The sequence below is a fragment of the Sinocyclocheilus grahami genome, unplaced genomic scaffold, assembly GCF_001515645.1.
Source record: "Sinocyclocheilus grahami isolate Dianchi unplaced genomic scaffold, SAMN03320097.WGS_v1.1 scaffold1341.1, whole genome shotgun sequence".
Taxonomy (NCBI): domain Eukaryota; kingdom Metazoa; phylum Chordata; class Actinopteri; order Cypriniformes; family Cyprinidae; genus Sinocyclocheilus; species Sinocyclocheilus grahami.
The window spans coordinates 30,151-58,132 of NW_015506520.1; the positions used below are offsets into that span (position 1 = coordinate 30,151).

At 37.2% G+C, this 27,982-nt stretch overlaps 1 protein-coding gene across 3 annotated transcripts; it reads right to left on the reverse strand.

Moving 5' to 3' along the window:
- Window positions 1-717: 717 nt before the first annotated feature.
- Window positions 718-26,870, reverse strand: LOC107569384 (A-kinase anchor protein 2-like). Of its 3 annotated transcripts, XM_016255461.1 has the most exons (4): window positions 26,623-26,870; window positions 4,958-5,148; window positions 3,775-3,798; window positions 718-2,005 (listed from the first exon to the last, which is right to left on the reverse strand). In XM_016255461.1, the coding sequence occupies exons 1-4, from the start codon at window positions 26,633-26,635 to the stop codon at window positions 1,889-1,891; spliced, it is 345 nt and encodes a 114-aa protein (XP_016110947.1). In that variant the 5' UTR covers window positions 26,636-26,870; the 3' UTR covers window positions 718-1,888. The 3 variants fall into 3 exon arrangements, 2 of the variants coding, with proteins under 2 accessions (XP_016110947.1, XP_016110948.1); XR_001606895.1 differs by lacking the exon at window positions 3,775-3,798 and having other exon boundaries at window positions 26,616-26,870; XM_016255462.1 differs by lacking the exons at window positions 3,775-3,798; window positions 26,623-26,870 and adding an exon at window positions 5,247-5,518.
- Window positions 26,871-27,982: the final 1,112 nt, after the last annotated feature.

Sequence of the window (27,982 nt, forward strand, 5' to 3'; positions counted from 1 at the left end):
ATGTGCAGTAAAACACCAGTCGTTTTTACAAAACTATTTTCCATTAGGAACACTGAATATATCTCACGGCTCAAATAAAAATATTTCCCCTTATAAAATTCTAATAATTTGCTCACCAACAATAATCATCTCATATCAAAGAATCCAAGTAAAAATCCAATATCCTGCTCTGAGTAAAACTGATGGTCATTACACAATCTCACGTCAAGCATCAACACAAACGAACACTTCATTAAGTCAGTATCCAGAGATCAACAAATATCTGTTTTCATCCATTAAAAAAAGTCGATGCACCTTTTGCAAGAACATTTATAGTTCTGTAGGTGTAACTTTATACGCCACCCAGACATTATTACAATGCATAACTGTATTTTTTTGCCTGCAGTTTGAGGACACTCTAATCCAGACACTACAAATACTTCATGTATACTCATAAAAGGACAGCAGTCCATTAAATACTTTTGTGTAATATATATATTATATGTGGAGGGTACAAAAAACAACAAAGCCACATTGTTGAATGAAGCTTGTGAGATTGTCTTCGTTGTGGCTTGAAAAATGCCAAAGACCAAAGGCAAAAATGAGAAGTCAAAGATTAAATATAGAAGAAGATTTGTCCATTTATTTGTCTGCTTTGTCTCTTTTATGCTACACGTACACCGATGTCAGTGTCCTGTATAGATGCTTGTTCTAACATATTTTATATTGCCAACTGTCTTTTTTTTAAAGAAAGTGAACAAAGAATAAACCTTTCAGACATCCATGTGTGCATATGTATCAATAAAGTGTTTGAAACCATATTAAATAATGGTATTGCATTAACACTTTGTGTGTAAAGGCTTAAAAAATGCCAATGTAAGTAAAGAGAAATATTCACCCTTTTAAATTAAGATTAATGGAAAAAGCATGCAATCCTTTCCTTCATTTTTGCTCTCCTGCACTACACATAACACAACATAAACATTCCCAAATAATCCACATCAGCCATTAAATGCACTGCATTACATTAAACTTCAATCCAAACACAGGTGCCTTCGACTGCGAACAGCAATAACATCCTAAAGTTTAATTTCACACACATTTCCTGTCTTTCGTCAATGGAGAAAGCAGCTGCTGCCCATACAAAGCCTTCTTCCTCTTCTGCTTGGATTTATTGTTATATCGGTCTGGGCGAAGAGTCTGCTCTCACAAACCTCTTTCAAGGGTGTGAATATTTGTGCCCTACTTTCATTTGTCCTCCTCATTAAAGCTTCCCGCTGAATGATCTCTCTGAACAACGATTTGTTATCCCTACAGGCTGATCATGTGACAATGTGATTAACAGGAAAACAAATAACAGTATTTTGCCCTTTCGGACACTGCAAGACACATTTGTGTAGTTCTGCTTTCTAAATGGGCTCACGGCTGAACTCATATACATGGCACCAATCCTGATCAAACCAGAGTTGAAATGTCAATAATCTAGCTAGAAATCAGATCAGTCAGCACGCTATCATCTATATCCAAGCTCCTCCTACTAATAACATAATATTATCCCATATTTACCATTCTTTTTCCAAAGTCCTTAGCCGCTCAATAACATCTCTATATATGTGAAGTCCAAATGCAATATGTTCTTCACACCAATCTTACATTAATGCCAAAAATCCTCGATTCTCGTCTTTGCATATTCCACTTTCTCAAAACATATCAGCACAAAAGAAAAAGCAATAACTTGGTAGTGGAAATGTGAAGCGGTATAGTATCTCTAGTCTTCAATGTCAAGAGAAGGTTTTTTTTCCCCATAGGCTCCAGAAACAAATCTTCTGAGAGGTTTGAATTCCCAATAAATACTTGTGCTTGTCCTGCTGCATATTTTCCCTCTGGTTTTTCTCTCTGAAAGTTTGGTTTACTCTTCCTCCTCCTCCTCCTCTTCCTCAGCCTCTTCTTGGTTGGTGTAGATTCCCGCCTCCCACCGGAGGGCCATGTTACTTTTTCTACGAGTGACACGTGTTGCCTCCAGAACCTGAAGATAAACATAAAAATATGTGGAAATGGCTATCTTACGTTTTTTTTTTTTTTAAATGTTATAATGGTATTTTCACCATAGCGATACAGTATATATATATATATATATATATATATATATATATAGCTATATACATATAGCATATTTCCCTTGCAACCATAAACTTTTGTTGACTTACAATGATATTTTATCTATATAACTTGATTTTTCTTCTAAAAAAGTATGTTGTAGAAGGGCTACAACTCTTTAACCCTTATTTACTTACTATTATTATGACTTTTTAAAATTTCTATTTATTTATTTATTTTCTGTAAGAATTTTTTTAATAAAAAAGTATGATGTGTTATTTTACAATACCATGCTATATACTGTGGTAGGTATGCAAGGCAATACATTATTTATACTGAGCACAACAACAAAAACAATGTCAATATCATTTTTTTTATTTTTATAAGACATTTAGTTAAAAACATTAATCACACATGTGCAAACATACACACCAGATGGTCCTTTTTAGACCACACCTGTTCCAAACAGTTTCATGCTGGGTACAAGTTTGGGTCTGATTGTCCAAAACCGCTTTAGATGTAAACTCCACAACACACAATACAAGCTTAAAGGAACACGCCACTATTTTTGAAAATAGGCTCATTTTCCAACTCCCCTAGAGTTAAACAATTGAGTTTTACCGTTTTTTCGAATCCATTCAGCCGTTCTCCCCGGGTCTGGCGGTAGCACTTTTAGCTTAGCTTAGCATAGATCATTGAATCTGATTAGACCGTTAGCATCTCGCTCAAAAATGACCAAAAAGTTTCTATATTTTTCCTATTTAAAACTTGACTCTTCTGTAGTTACATCGTGTACTAAGACCGACGGAAAATGAAAAGTTGAGATTTTCTAGGCCGATATGGCTAGGAACTATACTCTCATTCCGGTGTAATAATCAAGGAACTTTGCTGCCGTACCATGGGTGCAGCAGGCGCAATGATATTACGCAGCGCCTGAAAATAGTCCCCAGCTAGTTAATAGGAAAGTATCTAAACTCTGGTCATTTTTGAGCGAGATGCTAACGGTCTAATCAGATTCAATGATCTATGCTAAGCTGCAGCTAAAAGTGCTACCGCCAGACCCGGAGATCGGCTGAATGGATTCGAAAACGGTAAAACTCAACTGTTTAACTCTAGGGTTTTCAAAAATAGTGGCGTGTTCCTTTAAGTGCAAACACAGAATGAAAGCAGAAATAATAAAGCAGAAAAGAGAACAGCCATGCTGTTTCAAAAGAAATACTGTTGTAAAACCAGGTGCCAAGTGTTAGGCTCACAGGAAGCTTTGCGTCTTATTTCAGTGAACCTAAATGTCCAATCTGAAGTTCTCAAATAACTTGAATACTATGTAAAATATACAAATACAAAGAGACATTAGGATTGAGATACTAGGACTCTGAATGGAGGTGGTAAAATGATCAAATGAAGACTGGACATTGTAAGTTCATTGACACAGGTTTCATGGGAATGGATCGTGACACTGCACTTTGGATATACAGTAGATCATGTAGGTGCAAATACTTTGACTTTTTCAAAATGTGGCTCTATATATTGTGTATGTAATGAATGATGCAGTGATACCACATATAATACAATGATTTCTTCGGAACACTTTTCTTATGTCAAAGTATTTGGCACTGCTACAACTTTCCCCCCAAAAAACATGCAATAACACTTGAAATGAAGGCACAATGTAGTTTGAAACAAGCATTGTACAAGTACCTCAGTTGTAACTGAGCGGACATACTGACGAGAGGGAAAGAGGAAGAATTCGTTAATGTGCAAACACTTGCTATTGTGTAGAGAACAGCTTTTGAAAGTAGATAATAGCTCAATACCGTGTGCTCTGGGTAAAGCTAATGACTTCATTTGAAATAACAATGTGCTTTACTTTGTTAGGGCTGTTCCCTATTGTTTTTTTTTCAAGGAGCAGGTGTATAGACTATATTTATTAAAATGTATTGACAATTTGAGGTATTTGTTTGTGTGAGTTCAGGGCCATCACAACCACAGACATTGAGAGAGACTTGTCATCCTATTTTAGATCTGTGGTTGACCAATATCATTTTTTTTTAAATGGCTGATTCTTTAAGTTTTATGTTTGATCCACCTCAGTCTTCAATATTTGGCCACACCCTTCCCAGAGTAAAAATAAGCATGAATTTGTATTGTGTTTAAATGTGATGCCAGATGTCATTTGTAAGGCCTTAGGAAATATTTAATGAGGACTTTATAAATATTTGGCTATTTTACTTAGCAAAATTACAAGTGCAACATAAAGCTGCAGTTATTGTCATGGATTTATTTTGCATTCATAACGGAAAGTGAATTTAATCCTCAGAGACCAATATTGTCACCACTACTGTAGTTCTGAAGTTATAATAATAATGGAATGTGATACTGCCAGTGCAGCGAAGTTGCAAAACACGGGCACTTTATAGTTTGTTCTCCAAATAATAGCTTTTTTAAGAGGAAATGTGTTGATTTTTGAGAAAACAAAAGGGGAAAACAAAAAGCCTGTGGTTGACATGAAACAGTGTGTCCTCAGTATGCATTCGATGGTGGTTTTTGACTTGGCAAAGTCTTTATGAACTCAGTTTCTAAATGAGCTGGAAAGTCCCGTTTCTTCACTTTCTTTGCATGAGATGAAAAAGAGGAACATGGTTTCTGGTGTAAGTCATGGCGATATTACTTTAGCAGTAGGAATCACAAATTCCTTTATAGAATTAAAGCCAATTAAGTTAAGCCAATTAAAGTGAAAGTGAATGTTTTGATTGTAAATGCAAATGGATGTCTGAAAGAATGTAATTGTAGACAGGAAGAATCCACTGACAATGAATTATACCGTACTATATTACTGATTACCACCATTATATACATTTGAACCTGACCATAAGAGACTTACACTGTTGTCGTCAGTTTTCTCTCGGCGCTTGACCTTGTGTGTCTCGTAGTCCTCCATCAAAGTCTGCATGAAGTTCTTGGGTCGCTGTCCTCCAGAATCATCACTGCCCAGATCAGACAGCGGCGAGGGCAGAGCTCCATCTGAAGAGCACGGCGATGCTGGAGGAACTTGACGAACCTTCTCTATCTTACCTGCAGACAGAGGAAAATACGACAGAATGATTAATTAATTTTCAAGAAATGTATGTAATTTGATATTTCTTTATTTTTATTGTAGGATGTAATATGACCGGCATATAATCTTGACATTTTTCACAAGATCCATTCAAACTCTCTTTCTGATTTGTTGTTACATTCCATTCCAAGCACTGATATGAAAATGGATTAAGTTGGAATTTTAGTATGCTTCAGCAAGATACTTTTATCGTCACTCATCAGTTTAGGGAACATGAAAGAGCCCAGAGTCCTAGACACATTCTTGATGACGACCCAAGTATGGATACTAGAGGCACAGAGAACTCAGTGTAAAAACCCACAATGCTGTTTCTCATCCCATTAAATCAAGGGAATCTAAGAGAAAACCACGTCAGAAAGCCAAACCATGTATAAAAAACGCTCACGTCCCACCGCTCTGCACATTTTATATATCTCTTATCACTTCAGACTTTTGTTCTATTCGACAGTAAGTGCCCTACGAAGTGGACATCACAGGATTCACGAGGTATATTATGTCACACTTCTCCAGTAAGTTGCGTCTGTGTGTGAAGACAGTGGCGTAGTGTAAATCCGTGAATGAATGTTCTGAAGTGAAGTAAACTTCAACAGATTTCCTGTGCTTAGGGATTAGGGAGCAATGAACACTGTGTAGGGATCATGTCAGTCGGAGCACAGTTCATTCATGGAGCTTTCTTCTAACGAGCTGGTGATCTGAATCAGGTGTGTTAAATAAGAGAGACATGCAAAATATGTAGAGCGGTGGAACGTGAGGACTGGAATTGAGAAGCACTGATCTAAAAAACAAGGCCGAATGAAACATCCAATAAAAGAGCAGTATAATATATTATTATATGTACTCATTACATACTGGCCATAGTTTGTCACATAATTGGACACGTAACATTCTCTGAAACTGAAGGTGCCCTTATTTTCTTCTACGGATGTTGGCATGTCAAGTCTTTATGCAAAGTTTGAATGCAAATTTGTCTATATTTGTCCTCTATGGATCCCCTTCATTAAGTGAATCATTGAGACTTATACCACAAGATAACTTCAAATACTATGGTATTTAGCATTATAGCTAAAAGCAAGCCAGGACTCATGTTTTCCCTATGACACCACTAGAGAGCAGACATAAACTTCTCCAGTACAGAACATCGTCATGAATGAGAAGTGCATGGACAATCGCCAACAGGAACAGCACACAATGACATTAAACACTGTGCTGCTGAGCATTACATCTAGCACCATGCTAAATAAAGCCTGACTGCGACAATGGAGTTTAAACGCTTTTTACCACAAAACCAATCAAACATAAACAAAAACATTTAAAGTACAGCCTACTGTAATACATGTTCAAACCAACACAAACTGAAAGTGTTAGCGGTCTCTAGAACTAGAAACCTTGACATATATTTATGTAACCTATATAGCCACACAGTATTATCTAGAGAATCATTAAGAGCAGTGTTCAGTCATTAAGTTCATATAGTAAAAAAACCAAACAAAAAGCAACATCTCCTCAGCTGCTGTGCTGCAGCTTTCTTAAAACCCTCTTCAAAAAGCACAGCTTGCAAAAGTGACTCAGGCAGAACAGTGGGTGCAGAGTGCAGACCCATGGGACACAGTGTGCAAGGAATCTAAACTAAAGAAGCTCTATAAAGAAAACCTCCAGGATTACAGTAATATGATGTGAGCATGCATGCCTGAGCAATTTCATTTGTTTGCTGTTGTTTGAAAGTTGGTGTTCCTGAAAAGGCTATTCAGAGACCGGTTTCCAATTCCAATTCCAATTCCGGTTATGTGCCTCTGGAAGAGAAAACTCAACACAGTGATTGATTGGCACACTGTCTGGAGAAATTGTTTTGTTACCTCAAAGAACCAGGCTCATTAACTGATTCATTATAAGTTCATAAGGCATATACTGCTCCTTGTTTATTATATAAGATGAATAAAAAAAGCCTGACCCTTTTTGTCACCTGTGTAGCAGCACAAGTCTGGGTACATGTATGCATAAATTTAGGGACCGTTCTCAGATTGAGCCCTTCTAGTCCTCAGTTCAGGACTTGTTGGCAGATCTTTTGAAGACTCAGATCCAAACGGACTGTTTTTTCTTTTAATTGATGATGCTGCATTGTCACTGTCTGTAAATCGAAGGAGGATTCTGTCTGCTGCCTGTACTACTGCTAAAAAAGTTACGCTGAAACTGTGTTAGATATCGCTCTTTTGGAGTGAACCACAGTTAAAGTGCACGACTCCACCAGAAGGACAATACAATTTTGGTTGGAGCTTATTATGATTTTTTTGGATCTGTTGAGCTGTACCCATCTGTATTCTGTTTTGGTCATGGGTTTTATCTTTGTCTTTTGGGGTCAAATATGACTAGGACATGTTCTCGAAAGAAACTTATGTCTTTGAACTTATGTTTTAGATGTGAGCATGCATGCCTGAGCAATTTCATTTGTTTGCTGTTGTTTGAAAGTTGGTGTTCCTGAAAAGGCTATTCAGAGACCGGTTTCCAATTCCAATTCCAATTCCGGTTATGTGCCTCTGGGAGAGAAAACTCAACACAGTGATTGATTGGCACACTGTCTGGAGAAATTGTTTTGTTACCTCAAAGAACCAGGCTCATTAACTGATTCATTATAAGTTCATAAGGCATATACCGCTCCTTGTTTATTATATAAGATGAATAAAAAAAGCCTGACCCTTTTTGTCACCTGTGTAGCAGCACAAGTCTGGGTACATGTATGCATAAGTTTAGGGACCGTTCTCAGATTGAGCCCTTCTAGTCCTCAGTTCAGGACTTGTTGGCAGATCTTCTGAAGACTCAGATCCAAATGGACTGTTTTTTCTTTTAATTGATGAGGCTGCATTGTCACTGTCTGTAAATCGAAGGAGGATTCTGTCTGCTGCCTGTACTACTGCTAAAAAAGTTACGCTGAAACTGTGTTTGGATCCATCTATCCCAGCTTGAATGTCCTATCTTCAGATATCGCTCTTTTGGAGTGAACCACAGTTAAAGTGCACGACTCCACCAGAAGGACAATACAATTTTGGTTGGAGCTTATTATGATTTTTTTGGATCTGTTGAGCTGTACACCCATCTGTATTCTGTTTTGGTCATGGGTTTTATCTTTGTCTTTTGGCATATTTAGAAATGTATGTACATTATGTATGGTATCATTACAATAAGTGGCATTAGTAAGCAGTTTTTCTCATTCATTTCTGAACAATGACTTTTCATCAACTGCTCTCCAAGTGATACTGAATGAAGGTATAATGTAATTTTCACTCAGGTACACACAGATGTACTTGAGTAACCGCAGGCGTAGTTTATACCAATATGAACATGTTCAGCTAGTGTTTGGCAATCCGGAAAAGTTCATTTGGTCACTTGGTTTGTTCAAAATTTCTTTTCAGGCATCCAAGCAAGTCAAAGAACAGAAAAATTCCTAATTTTTAACGGTTTACGTAAGATGCCTGTGTTCAGCATGGCTTTCAGCAGCTCACTGTGCAGTCAGTACAGACCGACCCATCACACGACTGCTGATGAAAGACTCCTGAAATAGGATTATTAACTCTGCCAGTGCAGACAGAGAACGCAGGAGTTCAGATGATCTCAATCACCGCTCAACTGGATTTAATGAAAAGCAAATGGAGACATTTGATTAAGGCTCCTGCTTATGGAAGTTTAAGAAGAGATCCTAAAGACTTCTCAAACTCAGCTCTATGCAGATACCAAAGTCTGCAATCAACATGAACTCAGAGAAGAAAAAAGAAATCTCAGGATAAAATATTATAGCTCTACATTCTTAAAAATAAAGGTTCCAAAAGTTTTTTTCCAAACCATTTTTGATTCCCCAAATAACCTTTCAGTGAACAGTTCTTAAAAGAACATTTTTTTTCTTAGTGTGAAGAACGTTTTAATAATCTAAAGAACCTTTTTACACTATAAAGAACTTTTTGTGGAACAGAACGTTCCTTGGATGTTAAAGGTTCTTCACGGAGACACAGATGCCAATAAAGAACCTTTATTTTTAAGAACGCACACAACTGAGACCTCAGTTAAATCTTCTGAGCTATGAATGTGCAATCACTTTTCTCAGACTCGAAGCAAATCTGAAACTAGACCTTCTACATTTAGGCCCAGATGTCTTAACCCAAACTCTAAAGTTTTTCCTTACCTTTTTCATACTTTTCCAAATTTGTAAACAGACTTCTGCCACAAAATTAGAGATCCTTTATTTTAAAAAGAAAAATCAGCACAGACTAGAAGTCCTGAGTGTCCTGTTGACAAATCTGAGAAACAGTCGTCCTCCAACTCCACAAACTATAAACCTTTGAGGAGACCCAGTGAAACCCTGCCCAGGACAACACAACGCAGGGCTTTTCCTGGCCACTTCTTCCACCCCCGCCCCTCTTCCTCATGTGTGTGTGTGTGTGTCCCGCATGCTTCACTCATCCCACACCGCTTCCGTCCGTTCTCCTACAATGCCTCTCTCTCTTCTGTCTGTCCCCAGGAGTCAAAATTCTTGCTCTGTCTAACTATTGGCTATGATGTCATGAGCAAAGGGGGCGTGGTTTAAGAGTGAGGGGGTGTGGTCTCTTCCTTTTCTCACACAAAGAAGCGCTGTCAGAGCCGCCCCCCTCAGCCCTTCACCGACCTGGACCGAGGGAGTGTCCAGACTCCTCTAGTATGGGCCGCAGACACCTTACAGAGAGAGGCGCAGTACAGCTGGGGTGGAACATTATTCACTGCTGACTCAAGTTCCACATAAAAATGTGTTTGGATTCTCTTACTTATACTAGATACGTTTACACATTTGCACAAGTTTCCGAAGTCGATGCAGATTGAATTTCACAGCAACACAGCAAAATGATGCCGTTGAGCTTAATTCGAGTTGAATTTAATTCGTAAAGCTTTATTTCTATAGTTGAATGATAACATATTAATACATTCCAATAAATATTTGTTTAAAATATAACAAATTTAAATATTCAATGGCAGGCTGCATTCAAATGTTTCAGACCTGATATCACAAGAATTTGTACACTGTGCAAACTGCCAATTTTGTATGAATTTATCCTGAAATGCACAATTTGAAGGTAAAACACATCCCCTTGTGGAAAAGAAGTCTGCTTAATTGTGTTGAATGTGCACTTGTAGTGTACTTCAAATCTTAATGAATATAAAAAAACACTACTTGCAGATAAAATAATATGAATTAAATAAAAGTGCACTTAAGAGTTCATTTTCATTGCTATGTTTCTTAACACACTTAAGTAGACTTGCGTACTTTCTAATAATGTCAAATCATTTTTAAATCATTTAAATCATTATTTTTTAATATCTTTTATCATGGCTTAAAGAAGTACACTTGTTTTGATGTGTTGACTAACATTAAGCACATGTAAAGTATTATATTATATCATATCATTTAACTGTTTAAATATTCAATATTACATTTAAAGTTAATATATTTTAAATGTACTAAATTTCAACGTCATTACAAATGTGTAATTACATATATATTTAAATACTCAACATACAAGTTTCAATAGAAACAACATCAAAGTAGGTTTTAGCTTACCATAAATGCGTAAAGTAAAAAAGTTCTTAAAATTGCAATTAAAACATTAAATTGTATTTTTTTTAAAAGTTTAATTACCCACCCAAAATTAAAACATCTATAAACACAGGCATTTACAATGAATTAAACTTTTTGTAATGGTAATTTATCACTATTTGAAAGGTGCTGTTTTCAAAAAAATCTTTTTAACTTTGTTTACATTATTATTTTTTATTTTTGTTCCACTCGTCATTATCTGTTCCACTCTCATTAGCTATTGCTTAGCTAAATAACATGACAAATGTGATTGGATAATAATGGCCAGACCAACGAACCTTACAGAACAACACTGAAAAAAATTACTTTTCAAGGCAAATAAAGTTGTAAGGAGTATACATGTTTTTTCTTGAGAAAAATGCCATGAAGTAAGATCCCAAGTATTTAAATAGCATGTGAGTAAAGTATCCCCACAAATAATACTTAATTATAGTAATCAAGTAAAATTATTGAAGTATTTTACACACCCGATTCTCCTGCAGCTCACATGGCATTTATGGCTCAGGTAATTGCCTCAAAAAGGTAACTAGTACTACCTATGTGCAAAGATGGCACAGTATTTTTCATATCACAAATACACAAGTGAGTGCTGGAAAGCAGTCGTCTGTTAGGGAGAAGAGTACATGTATCAAACTGAGTTTTCTCTATACTACCAACTATGGAAAGATATTACCAACACTATTTACTAATCCTAACCCATACAATTCAGCCAGTCCATCCTATAAACAGTTTGAATAATTACAATGCGATTTGTGTTCATTTTCTCAGTATCTAATCAGTGGTGGCGTACTCTTTTCAGGAATTTTCTCACAAAGGCTAGCGTTTAATATTTCTATGTCTTATCAGGTTATGTAGTACACACTGTGAATTTTTTGGTAGATGATTAAATATATATCTGTTTTCATTGAAACCTCAAAATAGAAGTTAGTACAGTACGTCCCTGACGAAATCTTGGTGAGATTACGTTGTAGTAAGGCTATAATGTCCTTGTGGCAACAATTGCCTTTAAAATGGGACAACAATAGAATCAGAGATAAGAGCAAAAGAGATCCAGGCAAGATTGAGAACTGAATGCCACTCGGTCATGCAAGGCTGTTAAAGAGACTTTGTGCTAATAATAACTCCACATGCTCGGTTCTGTTCAGAGAAATACAAAGACTGCAGTATAACCTTCATGTCAACCCAGAAACGACACTTTTACAGACTGAGAGTCTTTACTGCCATTTGAATAATGTCTGATGTTTTGAAAATCATCTAATTTATGCATCTAACCACTTCACATATCTTATAAAAAGGATTGTGCAAAAATGTTGTAAGCACCCAAGAGTACAAGGGTTGTTCTTCTTTGGAGCTGGAAGGTGTCTGTAAGGAACGGCTGGAACGGCAGTGTGTTTTAATGAAGGATGTTGGTAGCAGTGGGCTGGGGTGTGTCATCTTCTGCTAGAGAGCTCCTTCCTCCCACAGTCTGTGTGTCATTGTGGATCAAGAATAATAATAATGCAGAGTGCTGCGTGCAGTGTTGGGGAGGCTACCGCCAAACTGTATTTTGTGTCGTGCTTTAAGCTTTGAGTAATTTGATGTACTGTACATCTAGCTACAGTCAAGCCGCCTGATTGAAAAAGTGTTTTATATATGAAAGCCCATTTCTGTCTCGCAACAACATAAATCATAATTATGACATCAAAAATGTAGAATTATGACATACAAGTTGAAATTATGAGATACCAAGTCATATTCATGATATAAAAAGTCAACATTTACATAAAAGTCACAACGATAAGATATGAAGTGATATTAATGAGGTGAAAAGTAGAAAAAATGACATAAAGAGTCAAAATAATATGATTCTAAGTCATGAATTGAGAAGTCAAAATTACGCTAAAAAGTTAACATTATGAGATACGAAGTCATATTTATAATATAAAAAGTTGAAATTTGAGGTACTAAGTCAAATTCATGAGATGAAAAGTCGAAATGATGACAAAAGTCGAAATTAAGGGATACTAAGTTATATTTAGGAGGTGAAAAGTAGAAAATAAGACAAAAGTTGAAATTATAAGATACTAAGTCAAATTTATGAGGTCAAAAGTCGAAATTATGGGATGCTAAGTCTTAATATTTGTGAGATGAAAAGTAAAATGGTATGAAAAGTCAAAATAAGGCATACGAGGTGAGAAGTTGAAATCATGACATAAAAGTTGAAATTATAAGATACTAAGTCATATTTATGAAATGAAAAGTCGAAATTGGCAATACATTTGAATTAGGATATTCTAAGCTATAGCTATGATATAAAAAGTTGACAGTCACAAAAAGGTTTGAATTATAAGATACTATTTATGAAACAAAAAGTCAAAATTGAGACGAAAAAAGTCAAAATGATGATATACTAAATCATAACTATTACATAAAGAAATGTAAATTATGGGATACTAAATTAAAAGTATGAGATAAAAGTCAATGTGACAAAGATCAGCAATGTAGTGTTTTGTCACACTGTAAAAAGATAGTAACACGATTGTGAAAAACCTGAACTACTGTCACATTACCAATCAATGAAATGCTCTTAATGACTTCCCTACACTGGCTATGCTTGAAGTCCATTCAAAAAACACAAACAACAGAGCATCAGCTGGCAAAGTTGGAGCCATGCAGGTCATTCCAGGTGTGATGTGCTTGCCAAACAGCTGTCAGATAAATGGCAATTGAGCTAAATGGCAGCTCTCCTTAGATAGTGAAAACGTATTCTGCTAAAACGTAGGGTGGAACTTGATTGGATCATGAAAAGTGGGCGTTGTTTCAGATGAAGAACAAGTTATTACATTGTGATGCAAAATTAAAATAAAGCACTGCCATGCCAGACTCAAATCTTGAATCTTTTTAGAGTCCAAACAAACTGATTCACAAAAATGAACAGACATTTCAATGCTACATACTCCATTTGTTAGCCTTCATGACGCTTGTCATGGAACACTGACATTGGAGCAGAAGGCTTAATTTTGATGCTAACTAATGGAGATTAGCTTCCTCTCCCACAGTGCACTGCACCTCTCCCCTTTTACTCATTATACGGCACACATCTGTTGCTATGGTTTTGATCTGAGCCCTAATAACAGCTGATGATGAGTTTCGCTCTGATCCTGACGGCAGGTGTGATTGAAAGCGTCCCGATGAGAGACGTGGTGAATATTCACTATGATTTCAATCAGAGCACACACTACAGTTCTTTCACTCATCTGTTTGCACAGGTGTAAACACATGCAATCAACAATCTACACACCGGTGTGACATTTGCTCTTTTCCAAAACCTAGTAGCGCGTCCATGCTCTCATTGGATTATACTGAGAACTGCATATTCTAATTTTGCATTCCAAAGAACTTGAAACTGGACACAACTCAATTCTACATCCAGGTTAATTTGGAACTTGGGATATGATTTGGAATCCCATAAATAATTTATTTGGGCCACGTTCACACAGCAGCAGAATACGGTTGTCAGTCCTGTATTTGTGTCTTTTATACGGTTACGTTCACAGTTCACACTAGGACTGTGCAAAAAATCTAATGTGATTTTCATGCGCATCTCGTAAGTAAATGTGCTCCTGTGATTATTAGTAAATCTCCAGCATGTGCTTTCAGATGGAGCGGCATTAACTACACAGAGCAGTAGTTCACTGACAAGCTACACAAAATCGCGTTCAAAATCGACAATGAATCGTCTGCGATTTTATGTAGCTTGTCAGTGAACCACGGCTCTGTGTAGTAAATGCCGCTCCATCTGAAAGCATGTGCTAGAGGTTTACTTCTAATCACAGGAGCGCCTTTACTGACGAGATGCGCATGAAAATCACATTTATAAAGTTTAATCTGTTTATAAAGACTTCACGTAATGTATGCGTGCGCTCTGTAGGGATGTTTTGAATGGTTTTTGCAAAATACTCGATAATGTCAAATCGCACATCGTTAAAACAACAATTACGATATTATCGCAGACGATATATATCGCACACCCCTATTTGACAGACAAATACATTTTTGTATTCCATTTCTAAAAACTGAAGCATGCGCTAAATACCTTGTGTGGTCATTACAGATTAAACAGTTTTGGTTTTTGCAATTTAGAGTGGCCCCAAAAAGAATTTGAACACTTAAGGCACACTTAAAAACAACAAACTCAAACAAAGTAGAGCTGACTTTAATGAAAGACAGTATAAGCACATATTTAAACAATAATTGAGAAAAAAACACGACCATATATTTTAAAGGGGTCATATGATATTGCTAAAAAGAACATTATTTTGTGTATTTGATGTAATGAAATGTGTTTATGCGGTTTAAGGTTAAAAAACACATTTTCCACATACTGTACATTATTGTTTCTCCTCTATGCCCCGCCTTTCTGAAACGCGTCGATTTTTACAAAGCTCATTGTTCTGAAAAGCGAGGTGTGCTGTGATTGGCCAGCTATCCAGAGTGTTGTGATTGGCCGAATATCTCAAGCGTGTGACGGAAATGTTACGCCCCTCACCATACTGTGATGATGCCCTGTCAGGCCGGAGCGATGATTCAAAAACATGAAAACCCATTATAAACGAATCACACAGCGCATTCACAACATGGCGGCGGCAACAATACTACAGCCAGAATAAAAGTTACGCCTTCTTTCTTTGTGTGAACATTTGGGCGACGTTATGCAAATCTTCCCACATCGTGACGTAGACATGTGGGGCGTGTTAGAACGAGCCGTTTAAGGTAGGTGTGGCTGACTCTTAACTTTTATAAAGAATATCTCTTTGGATTTGAGACTTTAGTCTTTGCAATTTTACAGATCTTCTTTATGCACCAAGAGCTTGTAACACTCCAAAGAGAAAGGAAAAATTTAAATCGCATCATATGACCCCTTTAAGTTAAAATGATAGATGATAAAATAATTGACAACTCTCAGAATAATTCAGCATGTTAACAGATATGACAGTGTTAATGTATTTGGTCTTGGCGAAACAGATCTGCAAAACAAGCTGCTGTGAACATAAAAACATACTTATGCTGCACAAATAGCATGCATGAAATTCACTATAGCAGATCTAGACAGGTGGAGCTGGGGGAGGTGGAGGGTTTCTTATAGCGCACTTACTTACAACAAACAGGGAAATAAAGTATCTTAACATTGAGCAAGCAAGTTCATTGGCTGCAGATCCAACAGACAGACAGATACTTTATTACAAGACAGTCTACAGACAAAACATATTTTTATAAAACATTTATAAAACATTATACAGTTTAAACACAAACAGAATTATTGCTAATATGAGAAGAGACCAAATGTGACCAAATGTAATATGAAGAGACCAAATAGCTTGTGACATGTAGTGAATTTTGGCATCGCTAGCAGATTAAAGACCTATCAGCCTGTGCCATCTAGAGGTTCATGAATTAACTAGATAGCCTATATATACTGTTTAAATTGAATACGGAAAATAGTAGGACCTGCCATTATAGGTAATGTGATGAAGTACACCTATGGTTACTCTGATAAATGTTATAAATATTCATTTACATATTAAATGAAGAAATATTAAATGTGACTGCAAACATTTTTAGAAAACTTCAGAGAAAAGCTTAGCATTATTTATTTGCAGTCACCACTTGGTTTGATAGTTTGTTAATTAATGCAATGACATTCAAACATTTTCAAGTGTGACTGAAGAGTCTAAACACATTAGATCCTCTTTAAACATTCACTGTATTAACATCATAAACAAATGATCTTAAATTAATGCGACCCTTTCCTGTAATGCCATTAAATTCCCAGAGAGAAACAATCTTAGACATGACCTGGTTAAAACAGTTGCACATATAGATTAATCCCGTTTGCGTGACTGTCACCCTCGCCTATTGACTTCTGAACGTAACTCCTAACCCTGACCCGGCTTTCATCGGCATCAGCGGCCAATGACAGCATGGCAAACTCAATTAGCTGCTGTCTGCCCCAGGGTGCTTTCAACACACCGCACCCTGTTCAGAAGCAGTCTCTCGTGTAGATACATAGACTGCATCAAAGGCAGAGCTGTGTGGAACTAAATAGTCACTGGTTCTTGTGTGAGCGTGTGACAGATAATCACCGCATCCCACAAACCTATTTCCAGCTCCTGATTACTCTGCTTTATTTAGACGGTGTGAATAAGCCCTGCATGGGCCAATCCATTCTTCATTTGGAATCGATAATCAACATGATCAGACACTGCAGATATTTTTGTCTTTTTAATTATCATGTTTTATTTTATGTATTAAGTATATTAAGACATACTGAGCCAATGATCACCTAAAAATGAAAATTCTTTCATCATTTACTCGTCCTCATGTCATTCCAAATCCATATGACTGTCTTACCTCCATTTAACAGAAAAGGTAAGTTGCATATTCTGCAAGGGATATGCAAACTTATGAGCAGAATAGAATAATAGAATAATAACTATTATATAGTATATAATAAATATTATATTTTAAAAAGTATGATGTCACTGATGTCAAACTTGACATATTTGGAACTAATAATCGATATAAAAATAACTATTTGATTTGGGAGCTGCAGTGGAGGGAAAGACATGAGTACACTCTAAAAAATGCTGGGTTGTTTCAACCCAACTTTGGGTCAAATATGGACTAACCCAACTTTTGGGTTACAAATTTAATTAAAAAATTTAACCCAACAGCTGGGTTTGTCCATATTTGACCCAAAGTTGGGTTGAAACAACCTAGCATTTTTTTTAGAGTGTAAGTGAATAACTTTTATTTTAGAGTGTGTATCATATGTCTTATGAAAATCTGGCCCAATTGCAATAAATCCCTTACAAAAAACTCTTAGTCTTAATAAATAGTGGCTGTTGAAAAATGATGCATACATTGCATGAACTAATTCGTATTATATTTTACATTGCTTGGTATTACAGCTGGCTAGATGGGAGGGGACGTTCCAACACTAAGGATACAAAAAGTGATGTCAGAAGCTATTTCCAGGTCCCCTGCATAACCATTTAAAGCACTCTGGTCACACCTACAACAAAATTGTAGTTTCTCATCTTCTTGGAATCTGGTCACATGGTAAAGTTTGATGCACAATGCTAAATTCCTCATTACTCAATAATAATTCCATGAATCAATCAAAAGGCTGCAGGAATGTTCTGGGTGCAAAAGCAAGTTAACCTCTATCAAAAGATGAATGCCTGGTTATATCTTTATAGATTTTTCTTTATGTACAGTACATCATAAAGTCATTGGTTTCGTTAGGTTTATGATCATGACAGGAGCTAAAAGATAATACATTTTATCACACCTGTCTCATGTTAACACATATAATGTGTATATGCCTTACAGTTATACTTTCAGAATAGTATGTATTTTAATGAAGTCTTACATCACAGGCTGATCCACTGATCATAGACTTCATTGTAAGAGCATTACTGTAGAGTTTGTTATTGAACTAAATGACAGAATATGACAAATACCATTGATAGAGTTTAACTTGTATATCGATTCAGGCATGACTTAGGCATGAATGTCATATGCTCCCTACACAATTTATAAATTGTATTCTATTTTCTACCATTTCTGCCTTCTACACTCTAAAAAATGCTGGGTTAAAAAGGGACAATTCATGCCTAAGTTTTGAACCCAACCGCTGGATCAAAACAACCCAATAGCTGGGTTCAAAACAACCCAACTCCTGGTTCAAAACAACCCAATAGCTGGGTTCAAAACAACCCAATAGCTGAGTTCAAAACAACCCAATAGCTGGGTCAAAATAACCCAATAGCTTGGTTCAAAACAACCCAACTGCTGGGTCAAAATAACCCAATAGCTGGGTTCAAAACAACCCAATTGCTGGGTTCAAAACAACCCAATAGCTGGGTTCAAAACAACCCAATAGCTGAGTTCAAAACAACCCAATAGCTGGGTCAAATAACCCAAAAAGCTGGGTTCAAAACAACCCAACTGCTGGGTCAAAATAACCCAATAGCTGGGTTCAAAACAACCAATTGCTGGGTTCAAAACAACCCAATAGCTGTGTTCAAAACAACCCAATAGCTGGGTCAAAACAACCCAATAGCTGGGTTCAAAACAACCCAATTGCTGGGTTCAAAACAACCCAATAGCTGGGTTCAAAACAACCCAATTATGCCACCCGCAGTTGGAATCAGCTTCCAGAAGAGATCAGATGTGCTAAAACATTAGTCACATTTAAATGCAGACTCAAAACTCATCTGTTTAGCTGTGCATTTACTGAATGAGCTCTGTGCGATGTCCGAACTGATTGCACTATATTATATGTATAATCGTCTTCTTAAATTCATTTTAAACCTCTTAAATCAATTTTTTAAAATAATTTTCAAAGTTTTTAAATTACTTGTTTTATTGTTGTGATTATTGCTTTTATTTTATGTAAAGCACTTTGAATTACCATTGTGTGTGAAATGTGCTATACAAATAAACTTGCCTTGCCTTAACCCAGCGCTGAGTTATATTTAACCCAGCATTTTTTAGAGTGTATAGTTAGCTAAATTGAACAAATGATGACAAAGACCTCACCAGTGTTTAGTAATATTTCATACTTTTTCCAAGAGTGTATTTTCACTTCTAAGCAGAAAAAAGTCTTTAGATAGCGAAGATGTAGATCTGCAAATATTATTTTCATTTCAGACATTTATGTTGTGAATCTAACAAAATGCCACGTGCCCAGCTCACATTTCAGTCCAAAATATGAGCAACTGTTTTTATATGATTCACATTACTTTAATACAATTACTGTTATGATTTTTAAGCCATTATAAATTAAATGCAGCACAACAAATATTACCACAATGTGTGCATAGTTAACAATTCAAATTATTTTGTTATTTCCCCCCGATTACTACAGTGAGAAGGAGATATTTTGTATTACGGTAATGAGAATCTATGAATACATTTAAATTTTAAACTTAATTGTCATGACAATTAAATATTAATGGTCCAAATTGGCTTTTTTTTTTTTTAAACAAAACATAATTTCATATTTCTTTCTAAAACTCACAGAACACATACATTATGATTTTTTTGACACATCAAGTTATTTTAAACACCAAAAGCATGTTACTATAAAATGGTTCTAGAATGACTGAATGATTGACTGAAAGTGAAGACAAGTGGAATTCAACAATCACTGAGAAGATCAAACTTCTTATCATTGACAGAGTGTTTACTCTGATAATAAAAGGGTGGATGCTTTTCTAGGACAGATATTGTGTCGCTTAACTGCCAAAGACAATGAGCAACAAGAGAAAAAGACAAAAGCGAAAGCATCCCAAACACTGACACCCCTTTCCTGGAAATTGAGAGAAAAAAGAAAGACCGAGAAAGTGAGAGAAAAATAATGCAGCAGACACAGCTGACCATCAACTGGCTCGAGTCCACCGCTGAGTCGCTGACTCTGGGTAAAAGCTACATACACAATGTAATTCAGGTCCATAGACTTCAATGGACAACAGAGACAACAAAGTGGAATATACCCCATGGGTTCGACTGTCCTGGTTTCTAACCATGGAGTAAATGATACCCCTCGGCTCACATCTATCCGACAACGCTTCCATTACACAACAGGGAAATCGCCAAGCCACTAACATGCTTTCTACTTCCCATTAAGATATAATGTCAGAACACAACACCACTTCACCTGTTGATGATTATGTGCAGATAGCTGTATTCCTGTATCATTTACAAGCAACAGGATAAGGATGGATAATTTGTAGTAAACACTGTTGTGAATGGTACTTGTGTAATCTACGGCCAAACCATGAGAGAGAGACGTGCTGTAATATCTGGGTAATGACACATTTGAGTTTTGTTTTGAAAACTCAGTCTAGGACAGATAATCTTTACATGCTCACAAAAGCAATATGGTTTCCTGGAATCACAGTTTGAAGAGAGCCAAGGATAGATATTGCGCTAACACTATTTCACAATTTCATAGAACTATTTTTTCCTGGATTCTTTGCTCTTGGACTCAAATCCTGCCACCCACAGCTTTCATATTTGTATAAAGTTTCGATGGAATTTCGCAAACATTGCGTCTGTTTCCAGCGATGGCTTTCATTTTAACATCTGGATCCACGTTTCAGGTTTTTTAGAGGTCGTATTTGTCTAACCTCATTGCGAAGAAGAGGTTGAAGGAGTATAAGGGAGTGTGTCTTTCCTCTATTCTCATTCAGTAATTAGTAAGTGAGTTGACCTGGTGTGATTGTGAAAAGTGAAGGTCACTTTCAATCAATACAATTAGTTCTTGAGGGGAAATTAGCTGCCATTTAGTGTCGGCAGTGGACTGGTAGAAATAACATCTCACTATTTCTATTATTTTCACTATTTCACACCGTTCTTGATCATTTTCTCCCTAGTTCTATAGGTTTGTAATGTTAGTTAAATGACCATTCATTAACCTGTCTGATGTAAGAGCTGGCTGAAATCACCAAAATCTTTTTACCCAGCCTGCTTTCCAGGACTTCAGGTGCAACAACACAATACAAGCAAGAAAAAGTATTTTAGCAAGTTGTAACTTCGTACAAATTTGTAAGATGGGATTCGAAAAACCCACTATTTGTAATTCAAAAAGTAAGGATAAAGCTCTACCCAAAACCTTAGGCTGTGAGCAGGTCATAAAACCATGTAAATCATACAGATTTGTCTTCAATTTGCTAAAATCTTAGAGAGATATTCAAGACTTTGATGCATTTAGCAGCAAGATATAGACTGTAATAATGTTTTTTAAAGTTGTAAATAAAGATAACTGTAATATATGTTTTATAAGAAAATACAGTTCTACTTCAACATTTCACATTTAATTCAACGTGTTACTTTCCATTTCTTTGTAATTGTTTGTGGAATTTACTAGCAATTACTGAGTAAAAATAGTTTGGTTATGCTTTATTTTAAGGAGTCCTTGTTACAGTGTAACTATACATATAAACATTGTGTAATATTAATGAACTGCTTGTACTTACTATGTGGTTAGGGTTTGGATTAGGGTTACTTGCATGTAATTATGCATAATTAATTGTTATTATAATAGTAAGTACATGTAACAAGGACACCTTAAAATAAAGTGTTACCAAATTGTTTTAGTGTAAATCCTATTTTTCTTCAGTGTACTTGCTGTTATAATCTCCGCTTATTTTCAGAGTAATGTCTGTGAAATAAATGTATGTAATATCTGATGTGTGTCACCACCTCATAACTAGCACCATAATCAGTTTCATTTTTGACTCCCAGTATTTAAACACAGTATGTAGTCCTATTGCCTGCTTTGCTAGTGTTTTCCTTGTGTTGCCCCGGCAGTTTCTGAGTATTCTCTGTTTGATGTTTCCCTAGTGTTTCTGGTTTTGACCTCATTTATTTACCCTGGTTTCTGAGTTCTGGTTTTGGACTCGTCTACTGATGTACATAAACTGCATCTATCTGGATCCTTGCCTGCACCCTCAACTTTTGCATCTTAAATCTGTGTTAGCCCTGTTACAAATAATCTGTTTTTGAATATGTGTGGAACAACAAAGGCTTTACACATTTTCTACTAAATTTGTGTCATCTGTACAACCTTTCACAGTAGTCACAGCCTCAGTTGGTACACCTGCAGATCACCCACAGTCTACAGTTTACAAACCATCTAATGCAAACTGCACACAAAAACGCTATTAACAGTCTGAATTTGGTGAATGGGTTTATGATTATGAATTATGATTATCCTCTGCAGTGAATGGGTGCCGTCAGAATGAGAGTCCAAAAAGCTGATAAAAACATCACAATAATCCACAAGTAATCCTCCAGTCCATCAGTTAATGTCTTGTGAAGCCAAAAGCTGCATGTTTGTAAGAAACAAATCCGTCATTAAGCTTCTGGCTAAAGTCCATAATCCATAATAATGCTTCCTCCAGTGAAAAAGTCCATCCCTTGTTGTCCTCATGCAATCAAATCCACCCACATATTTGTTTAGAGCTGTTCTGGCCTGTTTTTGGCTTGTAAATGGTGCTTGATCTGTGGAATCTCCTGATTCAGACCAGACCACTTTTTAATTGGAGAAAGCAGTATTATGGATATAGGAGTTGTATTTCAGCAACAGAAGCAATGGTTTAAAGGGCACCTATTATGCAAAATCCACTTTTACATGGTGCTTGGACATAAATATGTGTTGGCAGTGTGTGAACACAACCACCCTACAATGATAAAAAGCCACCCTCTCCTTATTTTCTAATCCCCATTAAACCAAATCAGTCTCATCAGACGTGCCGTTTTGATTCTCTGAGCAATGTGACGTCAGAGGCGTAGCAATGGGGCAGGCAAGGCAGGCAAATGCCTGGGGCCCCGCATTTTAAGGGGGCCCCCGATGGCCGACCATTTAAACCAACAAGAATGTTAATATTAATAGCTATAACACGCAGCGACATCTCTCCATCCTAGAGCCCTGCACGGGCCTCAAATATAGGCCCTAGCCCAGCCCGTGTCCGACAGCTTATCAGAATTACCGGCCCGAGCCCGACCTTTTTTTCCCCCTTCTCCAAAACAGCTTATACTACTGTTCAAGCTATTAAAATAGTTCAGTTTTGTATGTAATGGCAAAGTGATTATATTTCGTTTAGTTTTTTATTAAGTTAATTTAGAAAAACGTTTGTTCGTTAAATATATGTTTTTGTTTTTTAAAGTAACGACCAAGCGGCTAGCGGCAGACAGGGAGCCTATGTTTGATCAATTTAGCCTTCTCAAATCAACACGACTTGTCTAAAATAAAATCTATATATAAAACAGTTCAAGCATATAACAATGTTTTAACGTTAAACCTAGATAAATGTGGCTATATCCAATAGTTTGTGCGGGAGTGGAAGCTAAAGCGCGCTCTGCAGGACATGGAGGTGCCAGCGCAATCACTTGCATTTTTTTCAGTGGATACGCCGTCATTTTTGCTCATAAAGGTAAGAGTAATACATAATTCGTAGCTGTAAAGGGCCTACTTTTATTTGCGTGCACTCACAATATCAACAAAACATTGTGCTTTTATAAAATAAAGAAAACAAACATGATGCGCTTTCTGCCGTCTCGGTCTTCAACAGGACCACTTCACAAAAATGAACCGAAACTCAGCGAATACATGCCTCACAGACATGATAAATATATCTATAGAAAGCTTTAAATGACTACTTAAGGAAATAAAACAAATCAAAAACAAAAACTTTCATTATGATCATAATCCGTAAAGATGCACTTCTCTCTTAAGGCTTGTCTAATGAGAAGATGGCGAGTCAGGATCGGCAACTTCACCCTTGCAACACAGACTCAGAAAACACTATTTATTAGTAAATAATTCAAATATCTCCTTCCTCTTTCCCCTTGACACATTACGGTAATTACTTTTGCCCATGCTTTGTGGCGAGCTTAAGCCTATTTATGCATTTGAACGCAGAACTGTTCAGCTGCGCTGACGGCATGCACCATACATGCTGCTGCTGCGGGACACTAAACACCGCTGAGCCGCTCTTGATAGTCGCGGTAGCACGGTCTCATGTTGTTTCCACCAGCACGGCAATTTTTCATCACTAATTGATGGATGTCTAAAATATAAAAATAAGGAGAAGCCTAAAACAGGCCCGAGGCCCGGCCCGCGTCTGAACTATGACGTGAAAATTGGCCCGAAGGGGCTCCGTCGCTCCGGCCGGACAGGGCATCATCACAGTATGGTAGGGACGTAACATTTCCGTCACACGCTTGAGGTATTCGGCCAATCACAACGCACTGGATAGCTGGCCAATCAGAGCACACCTTGCATTTCAGACCGATGAGCTTTGTACAAATCGACGCGTTTCAGAAAGGCGGGGCATACAGGAGAAAAAGTAATGTAAAGTATGTGGAAAATAATGTTTTTTTAACCTTAAACCGCATAAACACATTTAATTACACCAAATACACAAAATAATGTTCTTTTTAGCAGCATCATATGACCCCTTTAAACATAAAGAAGAGGACAAATCAGGCAGCCTGAAGCGAAAAAAAGAGGAGGAAAAGAGGAAACAGGACAACGGTAAGCACCAATTTATGTTTCTGCCCACACTCTATTCCACTCCAAATCAAACATAAATTAATTTCAGGAGAGAAGACAATTTTATAGATTTGAGTGCACAGGTTTGAGCATGCACATCCGAGTGAGAGAGAGCGCGCGTCCTTTTTTGTGCATTATATACTGTTAGATGTGTATAATTATATCACTAGGTAACAAAGATACATTAACAAAAAATTTATATATATATAGAAGGGCCTCACTGATTAATTTTGCTTGGGCCCCCACTTCATGTAGGTACGCCTCTGTGTGACGTCACATTGTTTAGGCCCCGCCCACGGCCGCTGACTGACAGTCCTGCATTACCAAAGTTTCCGCCCTCATCGAGTTGGGTTTGGTTGTATGCTGTCCTCCATTTTCGCCGCGCTCGAGCAGCAATGTCTCGTAAGCCCGGTGTTCTGTGTTTGGATGTAAGACTGAACATAAGAGTCTTCATTTTCTCCCAACATCTGAGCCACTGAGGACGCAGTGGATTACTTTTATCTTTGAAGGTAATGTGCCTCTAAATCATGTTATTATAGTGCTTAGCTAACGTTTTAACCGTGTGCGTGTCATTTCGTTAAATCTTGTAAATAGGGGCATAATAGCTGTCCTTTAAAATTAAAAACGTCTTATTTTTTTAACTGATGGACTGGAGTGGTGTGGATTACTTGTGGATTATTGTGATGTTTTTATCAGCTGTTTGGACTCTCATTCTGACGGCACCCATTCACTGCAGAGCATCCACTGGTGAGCAAGTGATGTAATTCAAAAAAGAAATACAGTTCTCCAAATCTGATGAAGAAACAAACTCATCTCTATCATGGATGACCTGAGGGTGAGTACATTTTCAGCAAGTTTTCATTTTTGGTTGAACTATTCCTTCGAGACAAAAGCTGCTATGTTCACAATGCTTGGTAATATCTGTTATTCTCTGTTTTTTCCACGCAGTAAATCAGTATCAGTGGAGGACATCTGTGCTAGCCTGTGGCGCACCGTAAGCTTTGCTCATAGATCACAGTGCCCCAGGAATGCTGACCAAATAAGAATTTGCATATGACCTGCTTCTCCTCAATTTACTTTATACTTCATGCACAACGTGAGCAGATTAACACGTTATATAAAAATTCTCAGGGGCCTGTTCAGAGAAAAACTATTACTAACAATGATTAGATAACAGGAATGCTTTTCTGAGAATCCTTCAAATGACATTTCAGTGCTATTATAATCAATACACTCCCATCAGCATGTTAACAGCATCTCAAATACATTCATGCATCAGACAGTGATGGGCTGTACAATCTCTGCAATGAAAACTGCAATATGCATCGTCAGTTGCAATAGAATTACAGTGCAATGGGATATACAGATCTTATTTGGCATGCACGACTTTGTGTGTTCTTGGAACAGGAATGCATGATTTTTCTAGCTGTTTCAACCTGTACTTTATTTGCACAAGACCACCTCTATAACAGGTGCAATCTTGCATGCAATTAAATAAGAGGTCACCTGCACCTGGACACATGCAGTGAAACGCTGCAAGGGACATCAGGACCACTGCAGTTGCCTCATTCAGATCTCAATGCACTGACTCAAGCTACTCTCTTATAGACCAAAGATACACAAGGTTTATACCATGTTGCAATTGATCTGCCAGGTCTGTATCATGTTCTGATTCACGTTTCTAATGATATAAAAAGGAAGGTTACCTCTCACCAGTGAGCAGCATCAAGTGTCTATCAGTTCCTCAGCTGTAGATTGAAAGATGAAACCGTCACTGTGCCAATGTTGTGATACGGAGGAGTCAGTGCGATGTAAATGCGTCAGTGCATCATTCTCAGATGCACGCGCTGCTGCAGCAACTTTGACATTGAGCGCCTTGACGCGTTGGGCGCTTGTACTGGTGTCCTGCTCGCGCGGAGCGTTCTGGTCTCTGTCTCCGCGTCTCCCCCGCGCGCGCGCAGTCTCCCTCCCTCCCTCCCTCTCTCTCTCTCTCTCTCTCTCTCTCTCTCTCTGTCTCAGCACGCGCCCACTGAATAATGAATGACTAGAGCAGCACTGGAGTTGCATGGACGTTTCTGTCTCGTTCTAGTGCAATCAGGAACTGATCACAATGAGTCGAGCGCTTTGCTCGGGTTACAGCTCGCCTATTTAATCTGGCCCCCATCCTGCCTTTGTTTCCACTCATGCAAACAAAAACGCAGGGGGTCAACAGTGAAATATTGAAAGCCAAGGGCATTTTTTTGCACATTCTCTAGAACAATTAAGTTGTGCTACAATGTCCCGCTGTGGACTCATTAGAGGAAAAGCTAAAAGACTTCAAGGCATCTGAAGAATGTCTTCATCACACATGTCTGGATAATCAAAACATACCAGATCCTCTCTGCCATATATCAAAGACACCTGGCTTTAAAAATTCAGTAACACATTATAATGGCTTTAATTTATAGGTTATTAGCAAAAGACGTAAGGGCAAATCTCACAAATCATGTCAAGAACATGTTCAGGTCAATTTTGATCGATCAATATGCAAAAAAATCGATCGATCGACCAGCCAGCCAATCAATCAATCAATCAATCAATCAATCAATCAATCAATCAATCAATCAATCAATCAATCAATCAATCAATCAAGTACACCTACCAGCTGGAATCATGCCAAGATATCAACAGAAAACTGTACTTCACAGTAATGTTGTCATCCCAGTAATAACTTGTTGAGTGACTTATTTCAATGAAAATCCAATGGAAGTTTGCCTGTGACTTTGCTGATATTGTACTAAGTATGACATAAACATTAAAAGGGGTCATATGATACGATTAAAATTTTTCCTTTCTCTTTGGAGTGTTACAAGCTCTTGGTGCATAAAGAAGATCTGTAAAGTTGCAAAGACTAAAGTCTCAAATCCAAAGAGATATTCTTTATAAAAGTTGAGTTATACGCAAAGAAAGAAGGCGTAGCTTTTATTCTCGCTGTAGTATTGTTGCCGCCGCTGCAGCCATGTCATGAAGACGCTGTGTTTCGTTGTGAAAGCAGAACTACTTTGTTTGGTCTTTCAAAAGAGGACGATATCCG